At 32.6% G+C, this 18,179-nt stretch overlaps 5 protein-coding genes across 5 annotated transcripts; all 5 read left to right on the forward strand.

The window, feature by feature from the left end:
• Positions 1 to 113: 113 nt before the first annotated feature.
• Positions 114 to 2,327, forward strand: PGO_072660 (serine/threonine protein kinase; the record flags this gene model as incomplete). The annotated part of the gene is made up of 1 exon (XM_028687139.1): positions 114 to 2,327. One exon carries the CDS (start codon positions 114 to 116, stop codon positions 2,325 to 2,327), a length of 2,214 nt encoding a protein of 737 aa, XP_028542940.1.
• A 1,592-nt stretch (positions 2,328 to 3,919) lies between these two features.
• On the forward strand, positions 3,920 to 4,519 carry PGO_072670 (guanylate kinase; the record flags this gene model as incomplete). Its single annotated transcript, XM_028687140.1, has 1 exon — positions 3,920 to 4,519. One exon carries the CDS (start codon positions 3,920 to 3,922, stop codon positions 4,517 to 4,519), a length of 600 nt encoding a protein of 199 aa, XP_028542941.1.
• A 1,256-nt stretch (positions 4,520 to 5,775) lies between these two features.
• PGO_072680 (transcription initiation factor TFIID subunit 7) lies at positions 5,776 to 7,694 on the forward strand (the record flags this gene model as incomplete). Its single annotated transcript, XM_028687141.1, has 2 exons — positions 5,776 to 5,927; positions 6,614 to 7,694. The coding sequence occupies 2 exons, from the start codon at positions 5,776 to 5,778 to the stop codon at positions 7,692 to 7,694; spliced, it is 1,233 nt and encodes a 410-aa protein (XP_028542942.1).
• A 1,708-nt stretch (positions 7,695 to 9,402) lies between these two features.
• On the forward strand, positions 9,403 to 11,518 carry PGO_072690 (hypothetical protein, conserved; the record flags this gene model as incomplete). Its single annotated transcript, XM_028687142.1, has 6 exons — positions 9,403 to 9,432; positions 9,769 to 10,440; positions 10,668 to 10,768; positions 10,916 to 10,961; positions 11,150 to 11,190; positions 11,371 to 11,518. 6 exons carry the CDS (start codon positions 9,403 to 9,405, stop codon positions 11,516 to 11,518), a joined length of 1,038 nt encoding a protein of 345 aa, XP_028542943.1.
• A 3,943-nt stretch (positions 11,519 to 15,461) lies between these two features.
• On the forward strand, positions 15,462 to 17,632 carry PGO_072700 (RNA-binding protein; the record flags this gene model as incomplete). The annotated part of the gene is made up of 6 exons (XM_028687143.1): positions 15,462 to 15,582; positions 15,839 to 15,965; positions 16,157 to 16,250; positions 16,529 to 16,784; positions 16,985 to 17,109; positions 17,507 to 17,632. 6 exons carry the CDS (start codon positions 15,462 to 15,464, stop codon positions 17,630 to 17,632), a joined length of 849 nt encoding a protein of 282 aa, XP_028542944.1.
• Positions 17,633 to 18,179: the final 547 nt, after the last annotated feature.

Here is an 18,179-nt window from a genome sequence, read left to right on the forward strand (position 1 = left end):
GATCTACCCAATATGATAGTCTGATGTGCTCACTCATGTGCTTGCTCATGTTAAGATTAGGTTTAATTAAAAGCATATTTTCATAAATCACACCCCCATCCCAACCTTATCATATGAGCAGATATCTACGGGTAGACGTGCTAATAAGTTGTAGAGGTACACCTTGTTATCTCTCAGATGTTCCGTTGGATTTTTTCGAAAAAAAAAAAAAGCAAAATGCACAAGGAGAAAAAAATGGTACCTTGAGCGATAAAAACAACGAAAGAGTAAAAACAGATAGAATCAAAGAAAAAAACACTTTTTCCATTTTAAAAAATCCAAATGGGAAAAATATCCATAGTGACAGGAACTCCACGGATGTATGTACAAGTGCGTCTACCGAAATAGAGAAAAAAAAAAAAAAAAAAAAAAAAAATTATTTCAAGTTGAAGAAGAAATGGAAAAATAAGTGTTCCATGAAAAATACCTGTCTTAAGTATAAAATATTCACCATATGTAATTACGACTTTGTAAAAGTTATTAGAAATGTGAGACAAGTTAAGCGTGTTGGAAATGAGGTGAACAGGACTGACCGTAGAAAAGACAAAATAGTAAGAACATGGGGAGTAGTAGGAACTCACTTGGCAAATGTTTTCGATCAGCATGGCATAGAACATATGACTGATCCTGAGAGGGTAGAAAAAATAAAAATTCTACAACAAATTAAAGAAGAAAAGATCTGTATAGAGAATCCAATTCAAAAGAAAGTAATGTGTGAATATACCATTTATTGGAAAAAGCACAAGAAAATAAATATCATCTTCACAGAAGGGTATAACAAGAAGAAGAAAAAAATTTTGCAAAAAAGAATAAAAAAAATTTACATATTTCCAAAAGAAAGTACTTTTAATCCTTTTATGAATAAATATATGTGTTACGAGGATGTGATAAAATTAGAGAGGCACTTGACTAAGCATTTAGTGCATGAACATGTAATAGTAATGGAAAATTATTTTAGTCTAAATGATGAAATTGCTGTTATGTACAAATATGGTGGCGTATCTCTCATGAGATGGGATAAAGACCAAAAAATCTTTCAACTTGAGGATATGGCTACACGTAGGAACAGAGGCACACGAGGGTGTAAAAAAAAATCCAGGGTCTTTTTTGCAAAAACGAGTGTGCAGGAGGGGAGCAACAAGAATGAGAAGAAGAGGAAGGCTCTTGCGGATGATGTGGTTGATGTGGTTGATGTGGTTGATGTGGTTGATGTGGTTGATGTGGTTGATGAGGCTGATGTGGTTGATGTGGTTGATGAGGCTGTTGAGGCTGATGTGGTTGATGTGGTTGATGAGGCTGTTGAGGCTGTTGAGGCTGATGTGGTTGATGAGGCTGTTGAGGCTGTTGAGGCTGATGTGGTTGATGTGGCTGATGTGGCTGATGAGGCTGCTAATGCTGCTTGCTCAAGGGGAGGTCGGTCAAGAGCAGGTGAGGTATCACTAGGAATATCTCGCCCAGATAGGGCTCAGACATGTGCAAAGGGGTATCCAGACAGAAATTTAATTGATAGAGGACCAAATAAAAGAGAGAGAAAAACTGTCAAAGATGATGCCAAAACAAGCATGGGTGATAAAGAGTCATATATGAATTTAGGAAAATATACCTACATGTGGAGAAGTAATCTGGGGACGAGAAAAAAAAAAAAGGAAAAAAAAAAAAAAAAAAATGTATATATTTACATTTATCCAGAATATCTGATGGCAGAAATTATGAGACAACTGTTAACAGTATGCTTTTATCTGTATGAAAAAAAAATATTTCATAGTGATATAAAACCATCAAATATAGTTGTAAAAAATGTAAGGAAGAAAAATATGAATAGGATTTATTATTGTAAACGGGAAAAAAAATGGTATTTGCATAAACTCGGTGTAATTATAAAAAAAAATATATATATCAAGCTCATTGATTTTGAATATGCCCAAAAAATATATGAAGACAAAGCGAATATTGGAGGTACAACATCGTTATTTAAACCACTTGAAGATTTTCAACATGTAAAAATTGATGCTTCATCCAAAATGGTGTGGACTTTGGGAATAACGCTTTTCATATTATCAACAGGCACACATCCCTTCAGCAAAATAAATAACGATATGCATATTTTGTACCTACTACAAGATAAAAATTTTGATGTGAGAAAACGGTTCATAAGGTACACTTATTTTTCGAATTCCTTTAAAGACCTCCTTGAGAAAATGCTGAATGTCGATTGCACCCGCAGGGTCCCTTTCTTTGACTTGTTTCTTCACCCCTTCGTTCTTTTCGGGGGCGAGGTCACGTGGTGACGTTGACACACGTAGCGGAGTTACGGTGGCAACAAGTGCCAACCATCTACACATGCACATATGCATAGATGCACAAATGCGCAGATGCATGTATGTATAGATTCATGTGTGTATAATTGCCATGGCTACGAAGGAGAGTACAGCATAGGAATCATAACGTCCGACATGCAGCAGGTCCCCTCAAAGGGGTAAGGGGGAGGAGGAACTAATCTTCGACGAATTCGAAGAATTCGATGCACTGGAAGGGTTAGAGGTGTTGGGTGTGCTGGACATGTTTCACGTATTGAAAGCAGCTTCTCTCTCTCCTTATTGTGGCAAAAATATTAGGGTTATAATTAATTTTTCGAGGGCAAATTTTTTTTTTTTTTTTTTTTTTTTTTTGGTTTCTCCCCCGTTATGCGCGCGTAAATATAATCGCGACTTCAGTGTGCATTTGGTATAGGGAAGAAAAATAAAAGAAAACAAAAGAAAACAAAGGAAAACAAAGGAAAACAAAGGAAAACAAAGGAAAACAAAGGAAAACAAAGGAAAACAAAGGAAAACAAAGGAAAACAAAGGAAAATAAAAGAAAAGCAATTCACAATTTATTTATGAGAAAATGAAGTACTTCGACTGAGCAGTAAGCTAGGTACACGTAAACGCACTCTCAGGTCACCCACGACACCTATTTATTTTTCATACATAACGTTATACGCATATAAGTGATGAGCATACATACATATATGTATAGAAGAAGAGAGGGAAAAAAAAAAAAAAAAAAAAAAAAAAAAAAAACAGCTTCCTACCCTCCCTGCATTCGCTTTTTCGCTGTACGTTGAGCTAAAAAAAATTGTAAAAATATATAATCTATCTCTTTTTTCTTAAAATAATTTATCCATGCCATTTGACGTATTATATAAGGCTCACTTTCAAAAGGCAGGGAATAAAAATTATAGTGTGGGTGTTCCTTCGAATTTGCCTAGGAGAGAGGGGAGAAGTGCATATCTCCACATGTTCTACGTGGCCCACGTGATGAATTTATGCAAATGGGATATCCAATTAATTATATACATATATATATATATATATATATATATATATATATATATATATATATATATATATATATATATATATATATATATATATGTATATTTATATATGTATATGTTTATATAGGTGTGCATATTATCCGCATGTGTATGTGTGAATATTTGTTTTCAATGCACAGCACACGACGTGGCAAGTTGGGTTATCCCCCACAAGTGTATCAACATATGTGACCTATGTGTTCAGGGAAAAAATCATTTTTATGTTAATAAATTTCTTAACTATACCAACCCTTCGAGGAAGTTCATATGCCCCTGTCGCAATTTTCTTTACTTCTTTCCCCTTTGATTAGTAAAAGGAAAAGATATATATCTGAGCACAACACGACATGAATGGTAGTATAACTTACATGGAGGTGGAGGTGGTGATGTGTGTGTTTATGAGTAAGCAGAACCTACTTAACAAGAATTACAAATAAGTTCACTCTCTCCAGTGTATACCATCAGCAGGAGTGCAAGAAGGAGCGTCAGAAGCAGAGCCAGAAGCAGCATATTACGGTCGTAATGCAAATCCCTCCACTTGTCGTGTGTGGCCCCTCAGGAGTGGGGAAGGGAACGCTTATAAAAAAACTGCTACAAGAATTTCCAAACCGTTTTCGATTTTCAATTAGTTGCACGACGAGAAATAAAAGAGAAAAAGAAAGGAATGGCGTTGATTACTATTTTATAAATAAAAGTGATTTCGAAAAAAAATTAAAAGCAGGAGAGTTTTTAGAATTTGACAAGTATGCTAATAATTTTTATGGTACGTTGAAAAGTGAGTACGACATTGCAGAAAGGGAAAAAAAAATATGTTTATTTGAAATGAATATTAACGGAGTTAAACAGTTAAAAAAATCTGAACATGTTCAGAATGCCATTTACATTTTTGTAAAACCTCCAAGCATTGATATTCTCTTAACTCGATTAAAAAATAGAAACACAGAAAATCCAGACGAAATTAACAAACGTATGCAGGAATTAACAAGAGAAATGAATGAAGCAGAAAATGTGGGTTTTAATTATTTTATAGTTAACGACGATCTCACAAGGACATATTCAGAGCTTCGAGATTTTTTGTTGAAATCATATCTACAGCTTCTATCCACGAAAGCAGGTATTTAACAATATCTGCTTTTGGCATATGGGAAATCTTAACAATACATATATATGTATGCCCTTATGTGTCGACACTGACGAGTGGGGGGAATTTCCCAAAAGGGATTAATGCTGATGAGGAGGACTACACCTAAGCAAATTTAAACGCCGTGTAGGTAGAGGGAGGAAAGCCTCAGAGTAGCAGTATAAACACACACATGTACTACATATATATATATATATATATGTGATATATATGAATGTACGAATAGGAACGAGCGAAATGGAATGGACACGCAGACAAAAACTTAAGTGCCAATTTTCGTGGGTTCTACTCTTTTTTTCATTTCTTGCTTTAGTCAGTATGGTACACAACACTTGCACAAAACGTGGAAGAGAAGGAATGGAAGGAAGAAATCCAAGATTGAACAAAAATTTTTTTCATTTTTTCTCTGGCCTTACACTTCCTTCCCTCCCTACCCACATTTTTGATGATATGTGAAAAAAAAAAAAAAAAAAAAAAAAAAAAAAAAATACGGCACAATTTACATATCCCCTTTTTAATATATTATTTTTTACCTGATGTGATTCGACTTTTCTCTTTTTAATTTTTTAAATTGCCATATTTGGTGTAATTTATGATGTACGTTTGGTTTGCATTATTAACCTTGGCACGTATATATATATATATATATATATATATATATATACACAGGGGGTTAGGACTTGTTTTGCTGCGTAACCCTGTCAAAGGTAGTTGCTATAAAAAATGGAATTTGTTGAAGCAAAATTCTACAAATCTTTTTGTGAAATTGGCGAATAAATAAAGTTCTTTTGAGAGCGCGGTTTTTTTTATGCACATGTCGAGCTTCATTTATTTACGCCCGTTTCGAACTTAACTTTTTTGCGCCCGTTTCGAACTTAATTTTTCTATGCCCATTTGAAACTTTTTTATGCCGCGCGTAAATTCTTCCCTTAATCGGACCGAGTATCCATCTCGTGAAGTCCACTTTTAGGAGAAAACGTTCTCAGATTATAGAGTTCAGCTGACACTGTACTACTGTCGTGATATGATGTATATATATGTATACATATATATATATATATATACGAAATCTGAGCAGGCTATAGAGGCAACACAAATTGGAGAAAAGATATAATTTTGCGAATATGTACTTGTAATTTTTTTGAACTTTTTCGATTTTCCCCCCCCTCCAAATCTTTATGGATTCCCTCCTGGATCACATTGATACTTAATACGATATAAAGCTATCGGAAAAGAAATGGAAACTAAAAGAGAAAAAAAAAGCACCATAAAAATATCCCTCAATATAAGTGGAAATAAAAAGGAAGGGGATAATTTTGGAGAATGCGAGACTAGTGAAAATTGTGACTTGAGAGTGAAGTCCAAATCGAAGGAGGCTTCCCAGGCCCTGTAAGTATGCAAAGGGAGGAGAGAAAAGAAGAGAGAAATGAGAAGAGCGACATGAGAGTGCCAAATGAGAAAAAATCGAGGGAGCAATAAACAAAGCACGGCTGCACATCTACAGCAGCCAATGCGTGTATGAGATTGAGCTTTTAATGTAACACCGTGTTGAAAAGGAAAATGCAAACATATATACATATATATGTATATATATGTGTATATATGTGTATATATATATATATATATATATATATATATATATATATATGCACAGACATACAGGATATCCCTGTTGAGCGTATGTGAGGTGAGTGCCTAATTTCTACACTTGTTGGCTATGGAATGAATCCCATAAATTTTTGTAGAGACATGAGAGATTATAGAAGTGTGAGGGGGTGAAGAACTACACAATTTTTTTGTGCAGTGTTAATCTGAGCTTATTTAGAAAATATATGCACAGCGTTCCCGCGTGAGCGAAGGAATATAAAAAATGGCCTTATGTAATATAGATTTTATTGCACCGTCACATTGGTCGTCTCATTGCATCATCTCATTGCACCGTCTCATTGCACCGTCTCATTGCACCGTCTCATTGCACCGTCTCATTGCACCGTCTCATTGCACCGTCTCATTGCACCGTCTCATTGCACCGTCTCATTGCACCGTTTTATTTCCCCCTCCTGCCTACCCGTTAGAGGCCTTATCGAGGATATCAGAAATGGCACATTCAACTACAAAGATTTGGAGGAAATTTATTTTATGAATGACACAGATTTGGAAAAAATGATTAATGACTCGAGGAGGGTAGAAGAGATGCAGGAGAAGAGTGTAAATTATGAAAAGGATGAAAATGTGGAGAATGACGTGTATGATAATTTGTTTAAGCTAACGTGTAGGAAAGGAGAGGAAGAAGGACGGGAGATTATGCCTGAAGAGATGAACTACAGCGAGAGGAGCATCTCAAACGATAATAACCAGGTGAATCGAGCTAATAGAAATTTATTTGTTATGAATAATAAAGTAGGTAAAGTGTGCATTATTAGATTTCCACCTGAAGTTTCAAAAGAAATAAAAAAAAATTTAATAAAAGAAAATTTGGAATTAGAAATCGAACCAACAAATTTATTAAATTCAAGACTTTTTCTTATACATTTTAAAAATATAAATAAAAAATATTACGGAATTTTACTGGAGTTATCAACACATATAGAAATACACAAAACGTTGGATCGACATAATTTGTACAAGACAAACGATGTTTCACAGATGATTTATGTATATGACCCAAATGAAAAGAAAAAAAAAAAAAAAAAAAAATGTAAGAAAATGTTAAAAAATTTTATAAAAAATAATTTCCAGTTAAATTGTGGTATTAGTAATAAAGTGCATAATTTTCACTTTCAAAACCATGCAAAACTGTTTAAATATCATGATATATATTTTGCTGAAAATTTTATCTATGAATATTTAAACGCAAAATATTATGATTACTACGATATGTATGTAAAAACATACGCAGAAATGCACAATCACCTTCGAATTGGGCAAGACACTCATAAAAGGCAAAATGAAATTGTTGATGAAACAACTGATATTTCAGAAATTATAAATTCTCTTGATAATACTTATATAATTATGAAGGAGATGGAAGACAAAACGGAGGGCGGTATTTCGCTTGAAACGATGCTGAACTATGAAATACCCAGAGAGGACTATGAATCTGATGTGTCCGACTTGTTGATAGGGGGAAGGCATTATTTGCGCAAGAGATCTTAAGGAGTGGAACTGTGGGAAGTTATCTGAGAAAAGGTACAAGTATAAGTGTGACAGTTGTGACAATCGTTATAGACGTGACGCAGAGCATGCAACTTCCCGCTTGGCAGACCAGAAAGACGAGGTTAATAAGAATTTCGTTCGTACCTAAATGAAGCAACGAAAAAAAAAAAAAAAGAGATACACGACAAGAAAAGAATTGATGCTGTGGAAACAGAATGCCTTCAAACGGGATGATTTCAAAAGGAAGAGAAAAAAGCAACTGTATGTTTAGCTACCATTTATCAAGTAATAGAATTCTCCTCAATTGGTGCAATTTGGAGTGATGTACATACATGTATATATATATATATATATATATATATATATATATACCCTTTGAGAGAAAACAATAACAATTTATATTTCTCAGCAAGATGTATAATTAAAATATGATGTCTTTTTTTTTTTTGCTCCTTATTTTTTACTGCTTTTGTTTTACGGCTTTTTTTTTACTACTTTTTTTTTGTGTTTCCCTCTTTTTAATTCGTTACAAGTGCAAGAGGAAGCATGCCTTCATCATTGCACAAAAATTAATTTTAGTATCTTTACATAAACACTTCAAGCCACATTCATAAATGCTAAGTTTTTAATTTTTATATTTATATGTTATGTTTACAATTTCAGAGGAGGGGGGAAAACCAAATGTTCCTTTTATTTAAAATATCCTTTTATAGTGTAATTTCCACTTTATGAGGAAAATAAAAAAGAAATAAAAAAAAAAAAAAAAAAAAATGAAACATTCTATCAAAGCATTCATAAAAATGGATCAATGTATGTGCACACATTCTTATACATTCAGAAGTGTATATATACAATACTGCGAATAAATATATATACAGCGCATGAGTCCAACAGAGAATATGTATGTATGCATATTTTTACCTACATAAAGTTTTACAATGACTTTTGCAAGGCTCGATCCGTACACCGTTGGAGAAAAAAGAGACGCATGCTTACTCGAACACATGTCTACAAAAACACATGCTTACATGAATGCATGCCCACAAAAATACATACCTACACGAACACATGCCTACGCGCGCTTTTGTCTGTTTTGCGACACAAGATTGGCTACGTTCACTCAACTATCAACGTGAAAATATACACATGTTGTAAAAATGAAAAATTAGGTTTGATAAACAGGTATATAAAAGGCATGTTTCTATTTTTACAAAGTTGATAAAGAATTTAGTTACATTTTGTTTTGTGCGGCTGAACAGTTTTTTATTTTTTTATTTTTTTTTTCGAAATGGAAATTTCTATATACCTGGTGCAAAACAAATGAATGCCAAAAATTAGTTAAATTTTATCTTTTTTTTTTTTTTTTTTTTTTTTTTCCCATCCCCGTAGTCATAAAAAAAAAAAAAAAAAAAAAAGTATAATTCGGAATTGTTTTTTTTATTATGATATTTTTTAGTGACACACCCAAAAATTACAACGTTTTATACTGTTTTAAAATTTCCTTAAAATTAGAACATCTTTTTTGAACAAGTTGAAAGAGTAGAGAATAAGCATAAATGTATAAAATTACAACTCTTGCATAATGGGTATGAAAAAAATCGGATAGAGAGTAAATGAAAATACCAAGCAGGTGGTATTTTTTTTTTTTTTTTTTTTTTTTGTGAGAGATCTTTGTATATATAAACAAATAATATATATAATATTTGTCATGGGAAATTACCTTGGATTTAAAGAAAATGTAATGGGATGCGTGTGTTCTTCTTGCAGTATATGTTACACATAATATACCTACATGGTTTTTAAGTTTCCATATTATACCTTATTATTTTACTACATGTATATTTTGCTGCATTAGTATTTTTTTTTTTTTTTTTTTTTATATCTATTATTATTTTATTTCTTTTTTTTTTTTTTTGGAAATTTTGCACAAGATTGAGTTGCCACGCTTACTCCCGTGTGGTGCATTTATTTTTATTTTTTTTTTTTATTGATCCCAATTACAAGGTCATTAACTAACTCATTTAATATCACTTCTTCATTAATTTCGCCCTCCACCACCATCACCCCTTTGTAGAAATATAATAAGTCCAACATAAAGACCTTCGAAAAAAGGTATGGTTATAACCTGAACGAACTTCATAGCTATGTTTACAAAATAAACTTGCCCTTGAAGCCTCGCTATGTAAGTTATGTCTTAGAGGGAAAAACTAAAAAAAAAAATGATTCTCCAGAAAATGTGTTAATATCAAGCAGGGAGGAAGGGAGGAATGGTGAAACATCAAATGTCGTAGAAAGAGTAGCAACAGCAGAAGTTGCTAATGTAGAAAATGAAGTGGATGATTCGTCGTGGGTATCGCCCACAGAGGAGAGAGTAGACATTTACAACCAGTATGATAGAGAAAACCTTAACAATTCAAATAATATATATAAAAATAAACTAATAATAAAGGATAAGAGGGATAACGAGAAGTATGAAGACATGTATGTTCATATGATATACAACAAGAAATATGTATATGATGGGCATAAGAATAATATATATGAATATGATAATATCTCCAATTACATTTCTAAAAAACACACTAGGTTTATGGATGAAAAAAACAGAAACGTAAAAAAGATGTATGCAAATCTGTGTTTGAACTATTACAACAATTTAGACACTTGTGTGATTAAGAAGTACCACAAAAATGTGCAAAACAGGAAATACAAATTTACCCGTCTGCATACTTGCAAGCCGCATTATGTAAGCACATGAGGGGGAAAAGAAGCAAACAAACAAAAAATCAAACAAAAAATGAAGGAAAAAATGAAGGAAAAAAAAAACTGGCACACTTATGATTTCATAGGCATATAAAACTGCGACACCCCTGTATCAACGATGTGTGCCTTTTTTATTTTGCACAAATTTGCTCTTTTTTGTTCTGTTTTATTTTTTCATTTCCATTTTCTTTGTTTTTTCCCTTTTGGAAGGTTTTGTTCGCACGCTGTATTAAATATAGAGATAGAAAACTGATGAACGAAATAAAAAAAGTGGAGTTCAATTATTACAACTCGCTGGACCGGGGAAACAGGTGGGTGATCTTTGTCAACACATGGCAACATGTTACATTTGTATATAGGTTCCTACGCATGTGTAGACACACACATATGTACACACACGCATGTATGCACGTGCGCTCATGTAAGCCTTACTTTTTTTTTTTTTTTTTTTTTGACAGATCCCTTTACCTGAACGAGTTTATCACAAATCTGAGTTACCACGAGGTAAGTTTGGTCAGAACCAAGACGGAAATGAGAGAAAATTAGCAAAGTCCAAATCATGCATATACTTTGAATGAATATGTTTAACTGCATTTTATATGTGCACATGTGGAACATACTCATTTTATGTTTCATTGCACACTTACCATTCCCACACAAAAAAAAAAAAAAAAATATCCCTCTTCTTGTAGTACCTCATTAGCAAAATGAACGATGGAGTAGAGAAGATAAAGTAGGCCAAAAAATGAAGATAATCAAGTTGTACAAGGATTGCCTTGTAGAGAAATGCACCAATATATACACATACATATGTATACATACATTCTATACGTAAAAGTATGCATTTATATTTATGTACATATTTTTTTTTTTTTTTTTTTTTTCTTTCTCTCCTTTTCTGCACCTTTGTTAGAGTAAAAAAAGAACTGAATGAATTACGGGAAAGATATAATCACATATTAAGATATGCAGAAGTTGGTTCTAAGGGTATATCCAATTTCGACAAATCTGAGGGAAAAACTCATATAAATAAGAAGAAACACGTACTATTAAATATATAGGATGTAATGTGTGACTGAAATGAATTGGTTGAAGAGGGTAATTTGCACACGAGAATAAGTTCGTATATATATATATATATATATATATATATGCATGGATGTGCATATATTTTGAGCTAATATACAGACATCAATATGAAAATCATAGGATGCCGGTAGAAATGGCAACGAGGACGAGAAGGGCCTTTACTAGAGGAATAAAGAAAAGGAGACTCTTGTAAAAAGAAAAGTCTCTTTTTTTTAAAGTGAAACTTATTAAGAAAAAACTTCACGCATGTGTTACTTTTAAATTTTTTTTTTTTTTTTCCGCTTTTTTACAATCATATGTTTAAAAATAAGGGGACGTGAAAATGCTAATCTCATTCTGATACCTTTTTTTGGGTATTCATGAACAAGTGCTTTTGGTTTACATACCATGCCATATATACAAATATGTCATAGTTGACCAGAATAATCATTAAAATTGCTACATGTGTTGGTGTGCACATTTTAATGCTTAGGATTTTTTTTTTTTTTTTTTTTTTTTTCATAATGTAAACAACTCCTTACACATCCATACATAATTGTAACCTCATAAAAAAAAGACAAGAATATTAAAAAAAAAAAAAAATTTCTAAAACGAAACCAATTTTGACGTTGTTATATATTTCCATATTTTCCAAAATTATGAAAACAGGAATGCGTCAAATGAATCATCATAAAAGTAGACGTGAAAACATAAAATAGAATCGTGTTTTATGTGCATACTTTTTTTTTTTTACTGCCCATTGAGTCGTCATACATTTAGGGAATTTTTTTTTTTTTTTTTTTTTTTTTTGGAGACGATAGGGGAACAAAGCAAATGTTACCCCATCCATCTGGTGCTTTGCTACTTTTTCATTCCTCTGTTTTCTTTTTTTTTTTTCCCATATTTATTTTGATACTATATTTTATATAATATAAATACATGTATAGAGTATGCTCTTTTACGTAGGTTTCTCTGTTAAGGTACTTTTGCGCAGTCCAAGAATTAAGAAAGTAATTAATTTGTATTTGCGTTAAATTAGGTTAAGGTAACACCTATGTGCAAGGAAGAAGAGTCATCTCTGTTTTCTTTAATCTCACATTTTCAATCTTTATGTTCCTACGATATGTTATAACATCGTTTTGTGTGCTGTTGTTCTGGGGTTTTATTTTTTACCCCACTTCACGGTTGCATAATTTTTTTTCTTTCTTTTAAAGCAATTTCACAACTGCATTAGAACTCCTCACGCATAAGAACGGGAGAGAAAAACGGATTGGATGACAGCCGAATGGAGAAAAAAAAAAAAAAAAAAAATTCATGATGCAATAAAAATCTACGCTTCTTCAATGGGTATGGGAAATTAATACACATGTACATGGCACATGTATGTGTGTGTGTATGTACCCGTATATGTACGTATGTATGTGCATTTCATGAGGTTATTTCCTTTTATTCACGAATTTTTTATTGCATCCGTTTTCCTATTCTTGTTTGTGTTTACAAATACATACATGAGGGTTTCAATGGGGGTGAACGTGCTAAAATGATATTCTTATTCTAACTTTTTGCATGTGGTAAAATATATACATGTATGCAATACCTTGTAATCGTAAGAATTATGTTTAGGGTGGTGAATGAGAAAACAGTACGAGTGCTTACTGTTCTTACATGAAACATAGTATACTGTTGGTAAATGTAAAGGGACTTGCAAATGAAATTGTATTTACATGTACATAGGTTCTTGTATATTTCCTTAAGCATTGTGATTGTGGTGGTACTTTTATCATCTGTTACTTCAGCTTGTAACAACAACAATGGGGAGTTAGGTAAAAAAGTAAAAACAGGATTAGAAGTAGGATTAGAAGTAGGATTAGAAGTAGGTGTAGGAGCAGCAGTAGGAGTAGCAGTTGAACTAAGAGTAGTTATATTTGCCCCATTGTGCTAGGCGCGCAGAAAAGATGTGACAAAGCAAAGAGATAACATATTTTTATATTTAAAAAAAAAAAAAAAAAAAAAAAAAAAAACACACACAGTATATATATGTACATATATATATAGAGAGAGAGAGAGATAGAAAAAATATAGCAAGAAAATAAAATTTATTTTTTTACGTGCATATATGTTTGTTTATGCGTAAATCATAAAAATGCCCTGATAATAATACATGAATTTAAAAGAGCCTGGAGAAAGTATTACGTCACTTGCATTATTATATGTATATTTTTTTACACGTATAATTATATAAAACATAACTGACCTACGAACACTGGAAATTTTCTCGTCCCATACGACCGTTTTAAATTTTTAAGAGCAACAAGTGCTTTTCTAAGAAGTGCTTTTCTAAGAAGTGCTTTTCTAAGAAGTACTTTTCTAAGAAGTGCTTTTCTAAGAAGTGCTTTTCTAAGAAGTGCTTTTCTGAGAAGTGCTTTTCTGAGGAGTGTTTTTCTAAGAAGTGCTTTTCTAAGAAGTGCTTTTCTGAGAAGTTTTTTCCCAAGAATCGCTTTATTTTTAAAAGAGGATTGAAGAGCAGGAACATTTCAAAACATACAGGAGTGAGGGTACAAACAGGTATGTATGTACATAAGTGTTTACATATATATAAGCATGCCTCCATGTGAGTATTTATATGAGTATTTATACATGTATGCATGCTCGAAGGTATTCACATATATATGCAAGAACGAGGCGCTTGAGGCACATCGCTAAAACTGCATTTTCTGGCACGTGTAAATATGATTAACCAGAAAAGGTCCAATTTTATACGCATGGAATTTGCCCCCCTCCTCCCGGTTCAAAGAAGAGGCATTTTTTTTTTATGACTTAACCTTTTTTTTTTTTTTTTGGGAAGAAAATATAAAAAGTTATTCGCAGAAAGGATACAAAGGAGGGGGAGGAATGAAGTGATAAAAAAAAAAAAAAAAAAAAAAAAAAAAATAATCGTGCTGATTTGAACCATACTTGTATTTCTTCTGCACGTATGTATATTTTTTTTTTTTTTTTTTACGTATTTATACATGTACATATAAAAAAAAAAAAAAAAAAAAGAAGAGTTCATATTATTTGTAGAAACCTTTTCATTTGGCTTTGTCCATTTTTTCTGCATTTAGTTGACGTTTTTTCTTTAGGAATTTCCACTCTTCTCGTATATCCTGCAGAATTGAAGGAGAAAATTGACTTTGTTTTGCAATCCCAAAAGGTTTGTATGTAAATATTGGAAGAGGGCAATAAGGGTGGCATTGAAATTTGTGTGTTCGATAGCATCTGTTTGAGAGAGAAGAGCAACGGTTCCACCTAACTGGAGCGTGTGCATCTGCCATTGCAAGTTTGCCATTGCACGTTTGCCATTGCACGTTTGCCATTGCACGTTTGCCATTGCACGTTTGCCATTGCAAGTTTGCCATTGCAAATCTGCCCGTGTACATCTTCTCATTCATGTACATGTACATGCACTTATACATACCCACGTGCGCTGATAGTTTGCATGAAAACACATTTATCCGCACCAACAAATAAGCATATCATATCTCCCTTTTTCCCACCACCCTGTTCCTGCATCTACCCCTACACGGAATTAGTCAGTCTCATGAGTATTGCAAATTGTTAGGAATTCTATTAAAAATACAAGTAGCTAAATGTGTTGATGTTTTTGATTAAAAGTGGCAAAAACAGAGGGGATACGTTCGTGTACTTGGTACAATACTGAAGATTCACGATAAAGTTTTGCTTGTCGAAGAAAACGCGAAGAATTAACCAGCAATAAGGACGAATAAGGACGAATAAGGACGAATAAGGACGAATAAGGACGAATAAGGACGAATAAGGACGAATAAGGACGAATAAGGACGAATAAGGACGAATAAGGACGCATAAGGACGAATAACAAGTTAGCGAATTTGGAAGTTAACACATCGAACTGGGTTATGCTAACAGTTATACAGAATGAGTATAAAGAGTAAAATTGACATGAGTCTGGATGAACTCATAGAGAAGGAAAATATTAAGGCTAATCACAAGGTGCCAAATGAAAAAAAGACACTTAAATCTATAGAAAAGAACACGGGTAATTTTCAAGCATTGCGCGTTCCTCCTGCACGTCTATCTGTTGCAGTGTTGTTTGCACGTCTGTGTTGCAGGCTTGTGTGAACCACTTGAATATTTTTTTCCAAAATGATTAAAGGATCAGACTCGATAAAATATGACAATCGCAGTATATTGCAATTGTTTTTGACAGAATTTATTTAACGCGACCACCTTGCATTACTTTTTTTTTTGTCACACACAAACACACACACACAACCTCCTCCCCCTGTTCTTAGGTCAGAAGTATCTGCACAGCATAATAATATCAAATGTCAACAGTAATAATTTGGAACTGTATAAAAAGGAGTTCAGCAACTTTGGAAAAATTTATAACATTTATCATGATAATGATAAGAAGATTACGTAAGTTTTTTTTTTTTTCTTCAATGTTTTTGCTTATGTCCTTTTTGATTGTTCCTTGTCATGCTATGCGCGAGGAAAACTTTTGTCCGTTAGGTGGTGTGTCGATGTTTCCTCCGTCCCGTTCTTCTGCTCTGCCATCATTTCATATTTCCATTTTCTCCGCTCTTCCTTCGCCTCTTCACTCTTAACAGATATGTGAAATATGACAATAAGAACTCCTGTGAAAATGCCATAAGCACCATGAACAATAAATCCATAGATGGAGACACAATATCTATAGTGTTGGTAATGATTTACTTCATGTAGAGAGAAAAGAAAAAAAGGGATGAGAGGAGGGGGAGACGTATCTCCAAGTCAGGAACCCCACAACATACATGCATAGAAATACAACATTTGCTGACTCGGATAATGAAGCTGCGAACGTATTCCTAGATGTGTCTAGTTCCATACAATAAAAATTTGTACTCTCATGGAGTTACAAACATTTTTTATGCTGCACGCGCCGACTCATACCAACAATTGAATACACACACACACCTCATTAACCAACTCTCCTTCCTCAGGGAAAAAAAATACCGGATAAGAAGAACAACAAGAATACAAATCAAAATAATCATCTTATGAATAACAACATGCACAACAATAAAATTATTCCTCCATTTAAAATGCCAGTATACAACCACAATCCACCGTACCCGTATTACATGAACAGTAATTATAATCATCATCCTCACCATCACCCACGACCCTATAATCATATTCCATATCAGAATACTTACCAGAATAATATGTTTGACGATAATATGCATCCTTTTAATAGTGCAAATAATAAAAATATATATGGTAATTCTTAACATTTTGCCAAAAAAAATTTTCCCTGCATGTTCAGGTTGTTCCTGCCCATATGTACAGACATGTATATATATATATATATATATATATCCTCTTTATATGTCTGATCCGCTACAAATACACACGTTTAACCATCACCACCCCACATTTGCTTCACAATTTATTAGATAATCAAAAGAATAGTACCATAATAGTAACGAATGTCCCCACGTACCTGAATGCGGAAGACATATTTTCAGCTTTTCAGGAAACAGGAAAAATTGTGGATGTTCAGATTCTTATGAATGAGAAGGTAAGTATATATATAGCTACACGAAGATATGTGAAGTGTGTCTACGTGTATATGTTTATTTTATATTCATCTTTATGTTTTTGCAGTAACTTAGTCTAATTTACACTGTTTTTACCTTTTCCCAGAAAAGTTGAGAATTTTGATGTATTTTTTTTTTTTTTTTTTTTTTTTTTTTTTTTTTTTTTTTACATTGCGTTTATTATGCTTCTACAAATGTAGAGTATAGGGGGAGGGGATAGAGGGAAAAAAATATCATTGTCTCTCCTTACATATATTGTGTTATAAAGTTGTGCTTATTTTGTAGTGTTTTTATCAAGTTCATTCCGTTGTTCCTTCGGTGTGTGCATTTTATGACATCTCTTTCTCATTCTTTCATTTGCATCACTTTTTTTAACAGAGAAAATTAACTGGAATAGTAAGCATTGAATATGAAAAAAACGAATCTGCATCAGATGCTGTTAGAATGTATGATGGTGGATTTCTGAACGACAATAGGATTAGAGTATTCTTAGATTGTCGTTAATTGGGCAATTATCTTCCATTTTGAGGAAAAAAAGGAGAAATACGAGGATGAAGAAGAAGAAGAGGAAGAGAAAAAAGTGTAGTTGGTAGGTAAAAATATAAACTAACTTATGGATAATAAAAATATGTTGTCTCACTGTGCACGTAAAGTTGAAAAAATTCCATAGAAAAAGAGAAGAAACCGAAGCAGGAGATGAAGAAAATGGTGTGTTTGTACATATCACTTACTTTGTGAACAGATATTTATAATTTTTTTTTTTTTTCTTTTTTATTATTCTTTAATGGAGAGAAAGGCAGTGAAAATATGTTCATTGTATTAATCCATTATGTGTATAGATATTATACTATATTACATTATACTACATTATATTATGTTATATTTTTAACCATATTTTGGTTTGCAACGTTGTTCATGTGTAGATTGTGCCGAATGTACTGAAAACATGCTGTAATTTTTTTTTTTTTTTCTCATTTTTATTAATTAATTAAATCATATATCATATGTGTAATATTATAGATATGCAAAGAAGTAAACTTTTTTCTTTTTT

Source organism: Plasmodium gonderi (genome assembly GCF_002157705.1).
Source record: "Plasmodium gonderi DNA, contig: Chr07, whole genome shotgun sequence".
NCBI lineage: Eukaryota > Apicomplexa > Aconoidasida > Haemosporida > Plasmodiidae > Plasmodium > Plasmodium gonderi.